The sequence below is a fragment of the Triturus cristatus genome, chromosome 4_2 (assembly GCF_964204655.1).
Source record: "Triturus cristatus chromosome 4_2, aTriCri1.1, whole genome shotgun sequence".
In the NCBI taxonomy this organism is placed as follows: Eukaryota; Metazoa; Chordata; class Amphibia; order Caudata; family Salamandridae; genus Triturus; species Triturus cristatus.
Window position 1 is genome coordinate 986,679,233 of NC_140586.1, and position 17,177 is coordinate 986,696,409.

The 17,177-nt window shown below is 44.9% G+C and overlaps 1 protein-coding gene across 1 annotated transcript in view; it reads right to left on the minus strand.

Annotated features, from left to right (window-relative positions):
* The window catches only part of LOC146839224 (uncharacterized), a 722,084-nt gene that overhangs the window by 456,818 nt on the left and 248,089 nt on the right, over nt 1-17,177 (minus strand). The window contains 3 exon segments of the mRNA XM_085600021.1: nt 6,724-7,487; nt 8,206-8,575; nt 14,003-16,063. Coding sequence (XP_085456147.1) covers nt 6,724-7,487; nt 8,206-8,575; nt 14,003-16,063 — 3,195 coding nt within the window.

Below are 17,177 nucleotides of genomic sequence, written 5' to 3' on the forward strand. Positions count from 1 at the left end.
CGTACAAAGTTCGCTCCGTACGGGACGTTTTCCATACGCTTGTGTATTCGGGACGCTGGTCCGGATCGTACTTGTGCGCTCGGACTTCAGTTTTACAACTCCTACGTAAAACTGTCCGGGGACGTCTCGTAGACTTTTCCCGATACGATTCGTATGTATTTTTACAGTACGAATCGTACTTCGCCGTTTGTATGGGACTTGTACGACTCGTACGTAAAAAAATACGGATACTAGTCGTACGGTAATTTCTTTTACCGGATCGGAATCGGCACCTTAATTGTTAAGTACTTATTTATTGGTATTGGTAATTAATTTATTGTTACTTAATAATTAAATTATTATTTTGTAAAAAATATCATTTTGATTATTAGTAAGTTATTTTTACCCCTACGCTATCCAACACTTTCCCTACTGTTGCACTCTCTGGAGTGGGAATAGTAATTATTAATTCCACGCTATTCAACACTTTCCCTACTGTTGCACTCTCTGGAGTGGGAATAGTAATTTTTACCCCTACGCTATCCAACACTTTCCCTACTGTTGCACTCTCTGGAGTTGCAATAGTAATTTTTACCCCTACGCTATCCAACACTTTCCCTACTGTTGCACTCATTGGAGTGGGAATAGTAATTTTTAAGCTATCCAACACTTTCCCTTCTGTTGCACTCTTCGGAGTTGGAATAGTAATTTTTACCCCTACGCTATCCAACACTTTCCCTACTGTTGCACTCTCTGGAGTGGGAATAGTAATTTTAAGCCCTGAGCTATCCAATATTTTTTGTTTTAGTTAATGTAGTGTATAATTTATTTAACAAAATGTTTTCTAAATTTGTTATATATATTTTTTATATTTTTATTTATATCTTTGTTGTATGTGTATGTATGTGTTTATAAGTTATAAAATGTTTTTCACATTTTATTAAGTTATTACAATAATTAGGGGTCGATTCCGATTCCGGTTGGAAATCGAACCGACCGACACGGACCGGGAACAGAGTCCGACCGTCACGTACAGGCGCAGTACGACCCGTGTAGTACGATGCAATGCCTGTGACGTATAACTGACTCGTACGGAATACAAGCCGTACGACCGAGCCGTACGGAAACGGGACGCGATTCGCACTGACCGACAGGCACCAGGAATGAACCCGACCGACACGTACCCGCGATGTCTGACCCGCGCAGTACTATGCAATGCGTGTGAAACCAGACTGACTCGCACGGAGCTCAAACCGCATGACCGACACGCACAGAAAACAGGGACCTGAAGCAATGGAGATCTCCGCGACCGACATGTATGAAACACAGAAGAAAGTCAGTGTGAAAGACTCGGAGAAGCCCGCACGAGCCAACATCAGTGTCTGTCTCGGTCAGAAGAACATCTTCTTCATGCCTAAAAAACACAAAGGAAAAAATACAAAAAAAGGACCAAACAAGCAATGACAAAGTCAATAAAAATGTTAAAAAAAAACATGGAACAAAGACACACCCACAACTCCACCTATATTCACTCACAAAGTAAATGCCCTGGCAAGATGGCTGACACATGGGCCTGATAAATGATGTGGCTGCAAATCACACCTATGCACTGGCCAACCCAAACAAGTTTGCACTCACAGCCATTGCAACCGTATGTTCAAACGTACTGTCTGGGGATGCAGTGTCCAGGGGTGTCCCCTGGCCTGGCTGTGAAGGTGTGTCCTGCAGATGACAAGTGTGGAGATCCAGACATAGTACATAGCACAAAACGCACAGGAACTCACATAAACATAATTGACAGGGGACACCTGACAGTGAATGGAATGGACACACCAATATAGCTGACACTGTAGCATGGTCTCATTCACACTAGGAGCTGTTGTGAGCTGCATTCCACTCCTACATCGTCCTGCAACATATGCATCTTTCACACAACACACCACTCACTGTCATAGACACTGTAGACACAAGGACTAACCTGGACTGCATTGGAGGAGACATGCTACAGCAGGGTACAGCAGGAACGATGGATGACGAGAGTTAATCCTGTCCAGGAGTAGATATAGTGTACACACCTCAGACAGCCCTTCCAGAGGGGAAAGGGAAAAAAGGGACAAAGGAACCAATAACGTTGCCTAAGTAGGCCCAGAATAGGGATGTCATCAGAAGATGTAGACCTCTCTCTTCCATAACTCTCCCAAACTGCCCTGTAAGTGGGAATACAATAGACACGTTAGCTTTCTCCCCCTTCCCATTCGTAAGGCCCCTATACCCCCTAAGTGTCATGTACTTACTACAATACTAGCGGTGCTTGTCCTATGAAAAAAGGCACAACTGAGAAAAATAAAGAAAACAAAAAGAACAGCACAGTCTTGGATCTGAATGAGGTACTTATCTTACTGCAGATAATCCTCTTTTGCTGAGTTCTCCAGCTCGCGCTGGTGTTCCGATATGGAACTGCTCCCCGGGGATGTTGCAGAGAACTGCAGGAACCACCTTTCCCTGCAACGGTGGTGGGAACACACAATAGCCCACCACGTATCCATGAAGGTGCACACTTGAAATCCAAAAAAGAAAGACGTTACACAAGCGGCGAGCCTCCTCCTCGTAGTGTCCGAGGAAGGCTTGCCGTGGTTGCAGAAAGGCAGGAACCGCCTGTCCCTGTGCTGGCGGCGGAACACGCAATTGTCCCACACGTCAACCTGACGGAGGACGCTTACTGATCCCAACAGCAACGGAGGTGCGGCACAATCGTCAGGCGGCTGTAGGGTCTTTTGTTGTCTGTTTACTCCTCACGGAGTGCGCTTGAGCCGGGAACCCAGACGAGCTGCTTGCTCCAAACACACTTCCTGGCACGCCCCCGGGGTTCCCAGCGCGGCTTCAGGAAGTTCCGAAACACCACTCCTGGGCGGTGGACAGTCTGCGCATAGCAGGATGCGCATCGGCGAGTCTCAGATGTTGATGGCGGCTACCTTCATTCAGGTAGCAGCCGTACAACTAATCACCAACGGAGTGGATGAGTTCAGGTACGGCAAGGCTCGCAGGGACCGGGGATTTAGCTCGAGTGACAAGCCTCGAGTTCTCTGAAGGTGGAGCTTAAATACTCGGTTCCTACTGGCGGTCTCAAGGGATTGTGGGTGTTGTGGTTCTCTCATGCGTGTACTAGCGACCCCAGCCTGGCCATGACAGTTTCACAGTTTGAACGATATCTACCTTTGTCATCACAGTGGAGGTGTCATGCATGCTTGTGCCACCCCAATGTATGGTCCCGGGGGGTAGTGCTGTTGTGGGTCTGTCTCTTGCTGTTTTAGTTGCTGTTCATTCCAGCTTGTGTCACATGTGTCTGTTGGGATCCCTCTCATCTTACAATGGCTGATTGCCCACTAAGGGGTGCCCAATTCATGGGTTACTTTTGTATGGCACTGTGTCCACATCTGTGTCATTGTAGTTCAGCCCCCCTCATGTGTTGTGTAGTTGCCTGGGGATACTGAGACACACACATACACATGTGTGAGATGTGCAGTGTGAGGTTGCCTGTTTGTGTTTGTGCATCTGCTCCAGTGCATTGGTATTGTTGTTGTGGGCCATTGGCTGGATGTTGTTTGGGTGATTTTCCCTGCTGTCCCTGTGAGTCATATCACATCATTGTGCACATTCATCCTGGTTGTTAGGTGCCATTGCTGGCATGGAATGTGAGTTTGTGAGCTGACACCTACAGTCTACACAGGGTGTATTGATTTGTGTGTCTATTTTTGAGATGTGTGTATGCATATGATGGTCACTTCTGCTTTTGTGTCATTGTACACTGTATGCAATATCATCCCCCATGGGTGGTGCTTGTCTGCACATGGCCAAGAGTATGTTAGGTTTTCACAGCATTTTTAGCCTCACCACATCTCTGTGGGTATGGGGCACAACCACTACTTTGCCACCAAAGTGTTTCATGTGTTGGGACCAGGAATCATACATGCTGTTTGGCATTTGCAGCTTTTACCATGATGACACTTACCTTTTGGTCACTGAGATGATGGGGGGTTTAGACCCCATCACCACAATGCTCGACATTTGCTGCAGTTTGGAACCCCACACTTAACTTTTGTTCTACACAGTGAGGGGGTGTCATTTTTACATTGACACAGTGCTATAATGATGCTTGCCTTGTGTAGGCCATACTCAGTTTTTGATCACACATGTGATGGGAGTTACATTGTATGTTCGAAGTCATATTTACTGGTGTGGGCATTTGTCACAGACTACACACTGTTGTCATGATGTTAGGGGGATATATTTTGCTGACATACCTAATGTTGGTATATGATGGAAGTGTGGTGCATCATCCATCCAATGGGTGGGGTTGGCAGGGGTGATGGGCAACATAAGCCCTATGGGTGGGGGTGGCAGGGGTGATGGGCAACAGGTCCCCTATGAGTGGGGATGGCAGGGATGATGGGCAATAGGTTCCCTATGAGTGGGGGTGGCAGTAATAACAGACATCATGCCCCCTATGAGTGGGGGTGGCAGTAATGATGGGCAACAGGTCCCCTATAAGTGGGGGCGGCAGTAGTGATAGGCAACAGGTCCCCTATGAGTGGGGCTGGCAGTAGTGTTGGGCAACATACGCCCTATGAGTGGGAGTACCAGGGGTGATGTACAACATAAGCCCTATGAGTGGGGGTGCCAGGGGTGATGTGCAAAATAAGCCCTATGAGTGGGGGTGCCAGGGGTGATGTGCAAAATAAGCCCTATGAGTGGGGGTGGTAGTAGTGATAGGCAACATAACCCCTATGAGTGGGGGTGGCAGTAGTGATGGGCAACATACCCCCTATGAGTGGGGATGGCAGTAGTGATGGGCAACATACCCCCTATGAGTGGGGATGGCAGTAATGATAGGCAACATAAGCCCTATGGGTGGGGGTTGCAGTAGTGATAAGAAACAAGTCCCCTATGAGTGGGGGTGGCAGTAGTGATAAGCAACAAGTCCCCTATGAGTGGGGGTGGCAGTAGTGATCGGCAACATGCCCCCTATGAGTGGGGGTGGCAGTAGTGATAAGCAACAAGTCCCCTATGAGTGGGGGTGTTCATAGTGATAGTCACACAGCACCCTATGAGTAGGGGTGGTATTAGTGATAGACAACAAGTCCCCTATGAGTGGGGGTGGTAGTAGTGATAAGCAACATGTCCCCTTTGTGTGGGGGTGGTTGTAGTGATAAGCAACATACCCTCTATGAGTGGGGGTGGTAGTAGTGATAAGCAACAAGTCCCCTATGAGTGGGGGTGGTAGAAGTGATAAGCAACAAGTCCCCTATGTGTGGGGGTGGTAGTAGTGATAGGCAACATACCCCATATGAGTGGGGGTGGTGGTAGTGATAAGCAACAAGTCCCCTATGTGTGGGGGTGGTTGTAGTGATAAGCAACATACCCCCTATGAGTGGGGATGGCAGTAGTGATAGTCAACATATCCCATATGAGTGGGGGTGGTAGAAGTGATTAGCAACAAGTCCCCTATGAGTGGGGCTGGTAGTAGTGATAGCCATGCAACCCCTATCGTGGCCTGTTGCTAGTGTATAGAATATGGACCCCCTGGGTGTGTGTGACATTTGGTGGGTACGTGTCATTTGTTTGTGTGGTGGGTGTCTGACTTACCGTCTGTGCCGTTCGCGTCTGTTCCTGATCCAGTCACAGATGTACAGTACTGGTATGACCTGCGCGATTGGATTCATGATGTGTTCGTCTCGTATACGCTGCTTGTTGCTCCGTCTCATACCCATTGCTAGCTGGTCCGTCTCGTAGCCGTGGATTGTGTTCTGACGCGAATCGTACCTGATATGCAGCGTTCCCGGATGCTGTGATGTGCTGGACGTGGTGACCCGTTCGGCCCGTAGGAAGTACGCATCGTACTTGTCTGCCCGGAAAATGCAGTGAAAATGGTTCTGTGCGACCGATTGGGCGTTTACGGATCCGGCTCGTATGGAAATTGTGGATGGAGTCGGAACGTACGTGTCGGTCGGGAATTTGGCACATTTCCCTATCGTACTTCTTCGCCCGGACGGTCCGGCTCCTGGAACGATTCGCTCGTAAGGTAAGGCTATGGACAGCTCTCGGTGAGCTTTCTGACCAAGATCAGAATCGACCCCTTTTTTGTAAATATTATGAAGTAAGTATATATATTATATTTTATGTTTAATTGTTTTTACATTATATGTATTACTTATAATTTTAAACATATTTTTAACTATGTTTATTTTAAATATATCTATCATTTACTTAATTTTACATTATTTTTTAACGTAAAAAAACCCGATATTTTTAACAATATTTTTGATAACAATATTTTTGTGTAGATATTTTTGTACTTACCATAATGTAGATAGGTCTTCGATATTCTTGACATCGATATTTCGGATCCGATATTTTTGACATTGATATTCTGTCAGGGATTCGAACTGAACACCATTGTCTGACAAGAGTGTTAACTGGAAACCCTCACGTTCAAATAACGCTTCTAGAAACTCAATCACTACACCAGACTCAACGGATTCAACCACCTTGATATCAGGCCAACAGAAAAACATATCAATACACACGATCAAATAGTGATCCCCAGTCTTCAACTACACAGGTCCTAAAATATCTATAGAAATGTCCGTCCATGGACTAGTAGCCTGTTCCCTAATAACCATGGGTTGCGTCCTGCACTTCAATATCGTGTCACAACACGCACATTCAGCACATTCACAAACCAACCTCTCTACATGTACATCTGTGACAGGCCACCAGTATGCTTCCCTCATTATTTTCTTTGTCTTGACAATGCCCATGTGCAAGGCAAGAGCACTCTTTACTAGCGTATACCTTAGTGCAAGGGGTGCAAGCAACTTACGACCACTCATGAGGAGACCATCCTCCATCGCCAGATCTTCCCTAACTTGCCCATAGCCTTTGAGGACCTCTTCACAGTCCTTCTTCTCACACCAACCACTAACCATGGTTAGGACTTTCTGCAAGTCTAAATCGTTCATGTGAGGTTCCCTCCACTCAGTCTCAGAAATCAACCCTTTACTAATCACACACACATTAATTCCTTCTTCCAGTTCTTCACCTCCAAACCACTCAACATCATCTGACGTTTCACACTCCTCACCCCTGAGCCTTGACAGACAGTCTGCCAGGATATTGTTAGACGCAAAATGCCCTATGTACTCTATTTCTTTGACATCAAATTTGCACTGGTCAGCCCTAAGGGTGAGGTAAGCATCTCGTAACTTCTTCAATACGGTAATGCTCAACAATAACTGCTTTGTTGAGCTCCCTCGAGCCGACACAGAGCCTGGCCTCCCCATTGGCTTGTGGGCCATATCAACAGGAGAGACCCACTCTGTTGCTTCAACTTCTTGAATGATGCACTTGGCAAAGAGATTGTCTAATTCAACTTTCATGCTCTCCCTTACTAACAGAGGTGTATTTCTGACTTTAACTGTTTTTGGAACAGCGTTAGATTTGACCTTTATCTAATGTAAATAATTTTTTAGACAAACCCAGTTCATTAGCAAAGATCTCAGGGAATTCCTTGATCCAGTTTCGATTAGCATTATTAAAAACCATAACTGGTGGTAATTCTTTTAGGTAGACAGATCTCATTGGGATCAAGGCAGATATGAAGATCATTTTGATGGAACCAACTTCTGAGCGAGTAACGCTTCATTGAGACACAGATTTTACCAGGGATGACTCTCCCTTTGAAGTCAATTGTGCCCCAGAAATAACCCAGCAACTCAATAGTCACTCCACCTTAACCTTGTGGTCTAATGTCAGGCTTCAACAAGGTGACTTTGCCCAGCAGATTATGCTCATTAAATGTTTTGGGGACTAGTCTTACCTTGGCCCCAGAGTCGAAGAGCATGCTCACAGGAGCATCATTTGATCAAAACTAGCTCCTGAGGGCCATCACTAGCATTCCCTGTGACTGGGAGAATATTGATTCCTTCCAAATCTTCTTCATAAAGATCAACTTCCCTGACATTTTTATGCTCGTTGCCCATTCTGCAGCTCTTTGAGACGTGAGTTTTCCTTTCACAAGTTTTGCACGTCCTTCCAGCCTGGGCAGTCTTTAAAGTTGGTCATATGGCCAGGGTTGCCACACCTCAAACACTTCCCCTGAAAATTCTTTGTGGTAAAGGGCTTTGAAGTGGTGCTCGATTTGGGTTCAACTAATCTATCCACCAGCACCTTGACATTAATGTTCTTCTTTTTATCACCTGAACTGTCTTTGCGTATAATATCAACACATGCTTTTGAATGCTCGTGACTTTTGACTATGGTCAGCACTTCTTGAAGCGATGGCGTGTCTTTTTGCCACAGGGGGTCTCTGGTTTTGTCGAGGGCGCATCCCAACATAAAATGCTCCTCTAAAGCTGCACCAAAATTGTACGTGGAAGCCAATTTGCGCAAGGAAGTTTTGTACTGTTCGAGCGACTCATCCTGCCTTTGCATCCTTCTCCCGAAGTGATATCGTTCAAGGACAGGACTCACTTTGGGGAGGTAGTGCAAGTCCAACTTTTTGATGAAGATCTCGTATTCATTAAGAGTGGCAGAGTCACTATCAGAGAGTTCAGGAAGGTGTTCAAAGAATTCTTGTCCCTCAGAGCCCAAACAATGCATTAACCATGAGGCTTACCTCTCTGAGCTTAAGGAAGTGCCACAGACACAAGCATAATGTGTGAAAACCTTCTTCCACTTCAGCCACGAGAGAGGAGGAACTCCTGGAGATGTCAACAAGAAGGGAGGGCCAGTGACATTTTGAATGATGTACGTACTATGGATGTTTGACCTAGTTACTACTTAAGGGTGAACTTCAGTGATCTGCTTACAGTGCGCAATATCCTCAAACCTTATAAGCTGTGCGCAACAGCGAAACTGCGTGAAACTTCAGCAATTAAAATTTAGGACAATGAGCGCAATCTCAGAAACCTTATTTGCTGTGAGCATCAGCGGAACCATCAGCCCGATTACTGATGGCGCATATTCATACAGGGAGGAGTCACTTTAGTCTTGTGCTCAATTTCATGTGTAGATGTGAGTCTGGTGGTGCCTAATAACTGAAAGGCACACATTTGTTTACTTACAATTTCAAATATGTCTGATTTATTATTCCTATTGCAGCGCCTTCTACCTTGAGAAGGCCCATCCGAGACCAGTGTGTGGACAAAACACATGCGACAAATCAAGGAGAAAGGGATTGGGACATGGTCTAGGGACACTGACAACAAATCCTACATCAAACCTCACGTTTAACTGATGGAGAGTAAAGAGCGATATAAAGCTATAAACTGAGAAAACGTAACCTGGAGAATTGCTGCAAATTAAAGTAAATTAAAAAAAACTAATAAAGACCTACATATCCACAGCTGTGTGACCTGGAAGATGATTATTTCTCAATACAGCCCTTGTTTGTGATTACCTTACAGTGCTCACATTATCATCCGCGCTAGAAGAGATGGGAGCCTGGGGTGTCTGGTCACAGAAGCTCATTTACATACAAAGGGGGGTGACATCCTGTTCACAATGCACAGCACAACTTGTTTGCGTAAAATGCTTGTACACAGAACAGAGTAATGTCTTGTGTCTCTTTTTTTAATTTTCTTTAATATATCCTGCACCTCGCTCTCTTCTTCTCTTTCTCTCATTTCAATTCATCGTAAATTACTCAAATTCACGATTGCTTTATCAGCACGGCACAAGTCGGGGGTCGACACAGTTTGATGGGGTCCCAGTTCCACCTAGCTCCATAGCCTGCGACTGGGAATTGTACTTTGTTATTTGCATCTGCAGACACAGGCATCAGAGTGTTTGTAACTATCCATCCCACTAGCAGCGTCCCCTTTATTTATTTGTGTGAGCGGCACAAGAGAGGAACAGAGAACTTGAGAATATTAGCCCTTCTATTGCTTAATACACTGTAAATGTGAAACACTTTGGGGCTTAGGGGCTGGATAAAGAACAACGTCAGGAAACAAACGCAAGTTAAAAGCACATTTTATTTATTCGCTGAAAACTGTTTAAAAATGTAATTTCCAAGTTCCACATATCAGTTTAAAAATATTTGCACTTTTAGTCATTTTGAATTTAGTTACAAACTGATAGTGGGAAAAACACATGATGTATAAAAACTGAGACCAAAAACTTCTTTTTACATTATTTTATGTTTCTTGTGTTATATTTTTAAAACAGGCCGTCAACCTTTCATGTGAACATTATTATAAGGGCCTGACATCACTTCTTGTGACGTCACTACATGTGACGTCATTGTGATTTGCATATGATAATGGGCTCCTTCACTATTTTCCTTACTTGTGCCCTGTTTATTGGCATGACAGGGGTCTATAGGTATTAAAAATAAATATATAAATTCACAGGTGTTCAGCCCGTTTCTCTGGTGATGTCACACATTGACATGTATTCGGCTGCTTCTTCTATTTTTAAGTGAATACAAATCACCTGCCGTTCCCCCTCCTTCCATTTCTCTTTCTTTTTCTCCTCTTTTCTTTGTCTCTCTCGCTCTCTTTATCTCTCCCCCTCTCTATCTCCCACACACTCCTGGTAGCTTTAGCTTCATGAATGTCACTGCCACTTCTGGCATTCATTCGACAAATCCTTCAGAACATTTGAGACCAAGGGACAATCAGTGTGGAAGACGAGTTGCTGGGAGTGCAACGGATTGTCCTGACTCATATCAGCTTTTGATGTGGGATTTCGCTATTTCACCACATTCTTCAACCAGAGTCTGCTGCTTACAGTGGCTCAATTCTGGTCAAAAGAAGAGTTTGGCAAGTGACTTAATTAATAGGGAGAGCCAAGTTGGAGAGGAGCCACTGGTCACACTTAGATATAAGGCCCGAGGCACGAGCTGATCCATCAACCGATAACAGTCTGTAAAAGATGCAGCAAACGTTACTTAAAAACAAGGTATATGCTCTTTTATATCTAACAATAGGTTATTTCATGAACACCTGCGCTTCGCTTTAGTTCATTACATAGACTGCAGTGGCATTTGTCAATAGTAATACATACATTTTACCAATGAAGCTTTCATCTCCAGAGCCCTGACAACATGTTCACTCTGGGTGTGTTGGGTTTATAGGTTTTATCACTAATCCGACACGTTAGTTGAAAGTACCGTTGTTAGATCCAGTGTTGTTCAGTGTTGCTTTTACAGGTAGTGTGATCAGGTGCTGTTAGATTTGGGGGTCTCCGGTTGGCACAGGTTGCTACTTGTGACAAGCAGGGACCCTCTCCTCCAGTCAGGACAAGGGGATTACCTTCTCAAAATAACCCCTGCTCACCCTGTAGGTAGCTTGGCGCGAGCAGTCAAGGCTTATTTCAGAGGCCTTGTAGGTTAAGCATTTGTGACCACATACAGTAACTTAGTGACAATATCACAAATGGACACCATGCTCGTATTTATCAAAAATAATTTAGTTTTTATATAAGACTTAGCACAAGACCATATAACGCCAAAAATAATCCACAATACTATCAGCAATAACGAGTTCTGGTTTTAAGAATGCTTATCTTAGCGTCCTGTGCGCTTTGCACCCTTTGTCTGGCTTTCCCGGTGATGGAAAAGGCCCAGAAGAGTCTTACCGGCGCAGCAGACGTTTCGGTCCGATGTGCACACAAAGGCAGGGCGAGTTGTTCACAGTACCTTACTTGGATGTGTCCGGTACGGACGGAACGATGTGAAAGAAAGCGTTGCACGTGGCGATGTCCTCCTGTCACGGTGTGAGCTACGGCTCGTTGACGGCGCTTGTGCGGGTCGTTGGGCTCAGAGTGGCGTTGCTTGTGGGGACGGTGCCTGGTGCGGTGCGATCTTTGGACGTTGCGGCGTACAAGCCGTACCTTGGGAGTGGGCGTTTGTCAGCCCTTAAGCGCGGGGCGAGGCGTACCCCACCTGTCAGCACGATTGCAGGTTTGACATCGGCGGCAGGGTGCGCGGTGATCAGTGCGGCTCGAAGGGGGTGAAACGAAATGTGGTGCGTGGTCCCCCGTCACGGTGCGAGTGACGGTTCGTAGACGGCAGTTGTGCGGATCGTTGGGCTCTGAGTCGCGTTGCTTGAGGCGGACGGCTTGGCACGGGGTTTCACCGAGTTCTAGTAGATCCTACGAGGTGCACACAGCTCCCTGCCTCAGCGCTACAGGGAGAACAGCGTTTCCAGCAGCTCTCCTCAAGGCGGGTGAAGTCTACTGGTCCTGGGACTTCGTTCAGGGGGCAAGCTCACTCACAAGCCCTTGGAGATCTTTGGCATAAGTTATAAAAAAATAAAGTCTTTGAGTCTTTCTCCTCTCCTTCAGCAGCAAGGCAACCACTGCAGGCCAATCCCCCAGGTCAGGGACAGTATTCCTCCTTCAGCTTTCCAAGTTCCTTCTCCTCAGGCAGAGGTTTCTTCTTGGCATATCTGGATCTAATTTCTTGGCAGCAGGGTCCCAATACTTATACCCCTAATCCCTTTGTTCCTCTGGGGAAGAGGGGCCTTTGCCCAGCCAGAACCAGTTCTTGAGCACTTTGTTGACATGTCTCTGACTTTCCATTCAGGGTGCAGGGCATAGACATCAGCTGCTCCACAGGAGGTGGAGCCAGCATTGTGGTGGCAGAGCACAGCCCTATTCAGAGTCCAGGGGCACTCCTCCTACCCATCTGGATGTCAATCTCTCTATTCACCACCAGGCTACCTAGCCCTGCCCCTCTGGGTTTCCCCAGCCCTGTCACTCACAGAAACAGACAGCAGGTACATATCATTGCAAAGGCGGCCTGAAATGGTTAGGCAAGCAAATACCAACTTTCTAAAAGTGGTATTTGCAAACACAGAATATTAAAATAATCTTTACTGAAAGATGTATTTTATCATTCTGAGTTCAGGCATACTAAACTCGAATTTCTACCATGTTCCCTGGGTCGGTAAGGATCATAGAATGTAACAATTCTAACAGCCCATTCTGGCCTATGGGAACAGGTAGCCTTGCAATAGTGAAAAACGTAAATGGCTGTAATTCACTAGTAGGACATTCCACACACATCAGGGCTTGTCCTACCTTTTGCTTACAATGCACCCTGCCCGTGGGCCTACCATAGGGGTGTCTGAGATGAAGAAAAGGGAAGGTTTAGGGACTGGCAAGTGGGTGCACTTGCCCAGTCAGCATGACAGTACCAGACTGCACGCAGGTTTTGCAATGGCAGACCTTAGACACATTTTACAAGGCCGCTTCTGTGGGTGGCACAACCAGTGCTGCAAGCCCACTAGCAGCATTTGGATTTACAAGCCCTGGGCACTCCTGGTGCACTTTACTGGGGTCTGACAGTAAACCAAATATACCCAATCATGGAATCACTAATCCATACATCAATTTATAATAGGGAGAGCATATGCACTTTAGCACTGATCAGCAGTGGTAAAGTGCCCAGAGTCAAATAACAGCCAACAACAGGTCAGAAAAAATAGAGGAGGAAGGCAAAAAGTTCAGGGATGACCCTGCAAAAAGGGCCAGGTCCCACAGGTGCGATTGAATGTTATTTTTTGTATATCTTCTTCACCAAATAAAAATAAAGAATGTTTCTTTTCTTTTAGTCCACATGGTGCTTGCCTCCCACTGTGTATCCTGGTGCATCATGTTGCTTTGCTATGTGTACGGAAGTGAACAGTCTCTGGAAACAAACACTTTTATAATGCTGCGAATACTGTTATCTGTTTTTCTTCTTTACTGCTAGTCGGGTCTTCTAACACCTGGTATTTCAATGTCCCACATAATTTGAATTTGATCTTTTTCCGTAATTCATTCCTCTCACAATAACTGCACTGTTCTGCTCTTGTCTATCTCTTCAGATGGGTCAATATTATTTTTGATGTACTTAAGTTCTTTCCAGGTTCTCTACATCTCTAGGATTATTTCCATGTGAGTTAAATTAAGGAGTGCATTCACTGAGGGCTGTGTGGGATCGAAAATTGACAAAAGCCCTTCACACTTTCAGTGCCCTTCTCTGTTTTCCCCTGTGTGTGTTCGCTGATGACTTTGTAGCTCTGATAATCGACTAAAGCTCTTTACACATTCATTGCACTTAAATGGTTTTTCTCCTGTGTGAGTTCGCTGATGATACTTTAATGCTGAAAAGTAACTAAAACTACTGTCACATTCACTACAATGATAGGGTTTTTCCCCCGTGTGTGTTCGCAGATGACTTCGAAGGTTTGATAACTGACTAAAGCACTTCCCACATTCACTGCACTTGAATGGCTTTTCCCCCTCGTGTGTTCGCTGATGTCTTTGCAGGGCTGATAATTGACTAAAGCTCTTTACACATTCATGGCACTTGAATGGTTTTTCCCCTGTGTGTGTTCGCAGATGACTTTGTAGCCCTGATAATCGACTAAAGCTCTTTACACATTCATTGCACTTAAATGGTTTTTCTCCTGTGTGAGTTCGCTGATGATACCTTAATGCTGAAAAGTAACTAAAACTACTGTCACATTCACTACAATGATAGGGTTTTTCCCCCGTGTGTGTTCGCAGATGACTTCGAAGGTTTGATAACTGACTAAAGCACTTTGCACATTCATTGCACTTGAATGGTTTTTCTCCTGTGTGTGTTTGCTGATGAGTTTGTAGCTGTGATAATTGACTAAAGCACTTTGCACATTCATTGCACTTGAATGGTTTTTCCCCTGTGTGTGTTCGCAGATGACTTTGTAGCCCTGATAATCGACTAAAGCTCTTTACACATTCATTGCACTTAAATGGTTTTTCTCCTGTGTGAGTTCGCTGATGATACCTAAATGTTGAAGAGCCGGAAAAACTACTGTTACATTCACTACAATGATAAGGTTTTTCCCCCGTGTGTGTTCGCAGATGACTTCGAAGGCTTGATAACGCACTAAAGCACTTTGCACATTCACTGCACTTGAATGGTTTTTCTCCTGTGTGTGTTCGCTGAGGACTTTGTAGCGGTGATAATTGACTAAAGCACTTTGCACATTCATTGCACTTAAATGGTTTTTCTCCTGTGTGTGTTCGCTGATGACTCCTTAATGCAAAAGAGTGACCAAAACTACTGTCACATTCACTACAATGATAGGGTTTTTCCCCTGTGTGTATTCGCTGATGTGTTTGAAGGCTTGATAACGCACTAAAGCACTTTGCACATTCACTGCACTTGAATGGTTTTTCCCCTGTGTGTGTTCGCTGATGACTTTGTAGCTCTGATAATCGACTAAAGCTCTTCCCACATTCATTGCACTTGAATGGCTTTTTCCCCTCGTGTGTTCGCTGATGTCTTTGCAGGTCTAATAATTGACTAAAGCACTTTACACAGTCATTGCACTTAAATGGTTTTTCTCCTGTGTGAGTTCGCTTATGACTTCGAAGGCTTGATAACTGACTAAAGCACTTTGCACATTCACTGCACTTGAATGGTTTTTCTCCTGTGTGTGTTCGCTGATGATCCCTTAATGCTGAAGAGTAACTAAAACTACTGTCACATTCACTACAATGATAGGGTTTTTCCCCCGTGTGTGTTCGCAGATGACTTCGAAGGCTTGATAACTCACTAAAGCACTTTGCACATTCACTGCACTTGAATGGTTTTTCTCCTGTGTGTGTTCGCTGATGACTTTGTAGCGATGATAATTGACTAAAGCACTTTGCACATTCATTGCACTTGAATGGTTTTTCTCCTGTGTGTGTTCGCTGATGATCCCTTAATGCTGAAGAGTAACTAAAACTACTGTCACATTCACTACAATGATAGGGTTTTTCCCCCGTGTGTGTTCGCTTATGACTTCGAAGGCTTGATAACTGACTAAAGCACTTTGCACATTCACTGCACTTGAATGGTTTTTCTTCTGTGTGTGTTCGCTGATGATCCCTTAATGCTGAAGTGTAACTAAAACTACTGTCACATTCACTACAATGATAGGGTTTTTCCCCTGTGTGGATTCGCAGATGACTTCGAAGGCTTGATAACGCACTAAAGCACTTTGCACATTCAGTGCATTTGAATGGCTTTCCCCCAGTGTGTGTTCGCTGATGTGTTTGGAGGCTTGATAACTTACTAAAGCTCTTTACACATTCACTGCACTTGAATAGTTTTTGTCCTGTGTACGTGTGCTGAGGAAGCTTGAGTAGTGATGACGGACTAAAGCTCTTGCTGCATGTGTATGATTCTTCTTTCTTGTTTAGTGTCTGCGGGTCGGGTATATATTTGTCTACATCCCATGACTGTATTTCCTGATGGGCCAACATGGCTGATAAAGCACTCGTGTTTTTCTCACACACTTTATATGTGTGCCGTATTTTGCATGTTTGATTTCTGTTTTAACAATAAAATGCAATAGCCACCAAATATTTGCCACGCTCCTAATATGTAGAAGGTTTCTTTGTAGGCGATTGTGTCTTTAGATTGGATTATGGCTATGCACGCTTGCGGGTAAAGATGTATCTTCCTTCTGGCCGGTGCAAATTGGGACAGTCTGTTGTATTGGAGATATAAGAACTCCTCTTTCCTTTACCCGTCAGTTGTCCGGCTCTGCTCTGTTGTGCTTTTCTCTGATTGTTGTGAGTTATCCAGAAAGAGTTTACAATTTACCGAGAGCACGGAATGATGGCTTGTCATCATATTAGAAAACAGAGCACTGCGGTAATCACATCACACCAATCCCATGATCAAAGCTGGTGTTGGACACTTGTTTATACAGGAGGCGGTTTGTTATTGTTGTTGCATTAATTTTCCTAAGGTCATTTCTTCATCATGTGGCGTGGAGGTGCACAGCAAAGACTTACAATCACTGAACTGCCCTCGATGCTTCATCCGGGATCTGTCAGTTTGTGTGCAGGTTCCTCTGTCGCCGACTGCGCTGATGTTTTCCTGAATACTGTAGCTCATTATTTCTGCTATTATTGAAGATTTACAGCATTCGCTTCATTATTGATGGTCATTTCATACAGTCAAGGCTTGTTTTCTGTTGGATGTAAAGATATTTAAAATTACTAAATTGAAACATAATGGAATGAGAATTCACAATGTTTAACTGGTTGGAAAAGACATTTCGGGGGAGATTTACCAAATCTCCACGCAATGCAGCGCAGCCCCCACCCCCGCGAGGCTGCGCTGCGTTGCGCGACAGGGAGGGAGCAGGAGAGCACCATATTTTCAC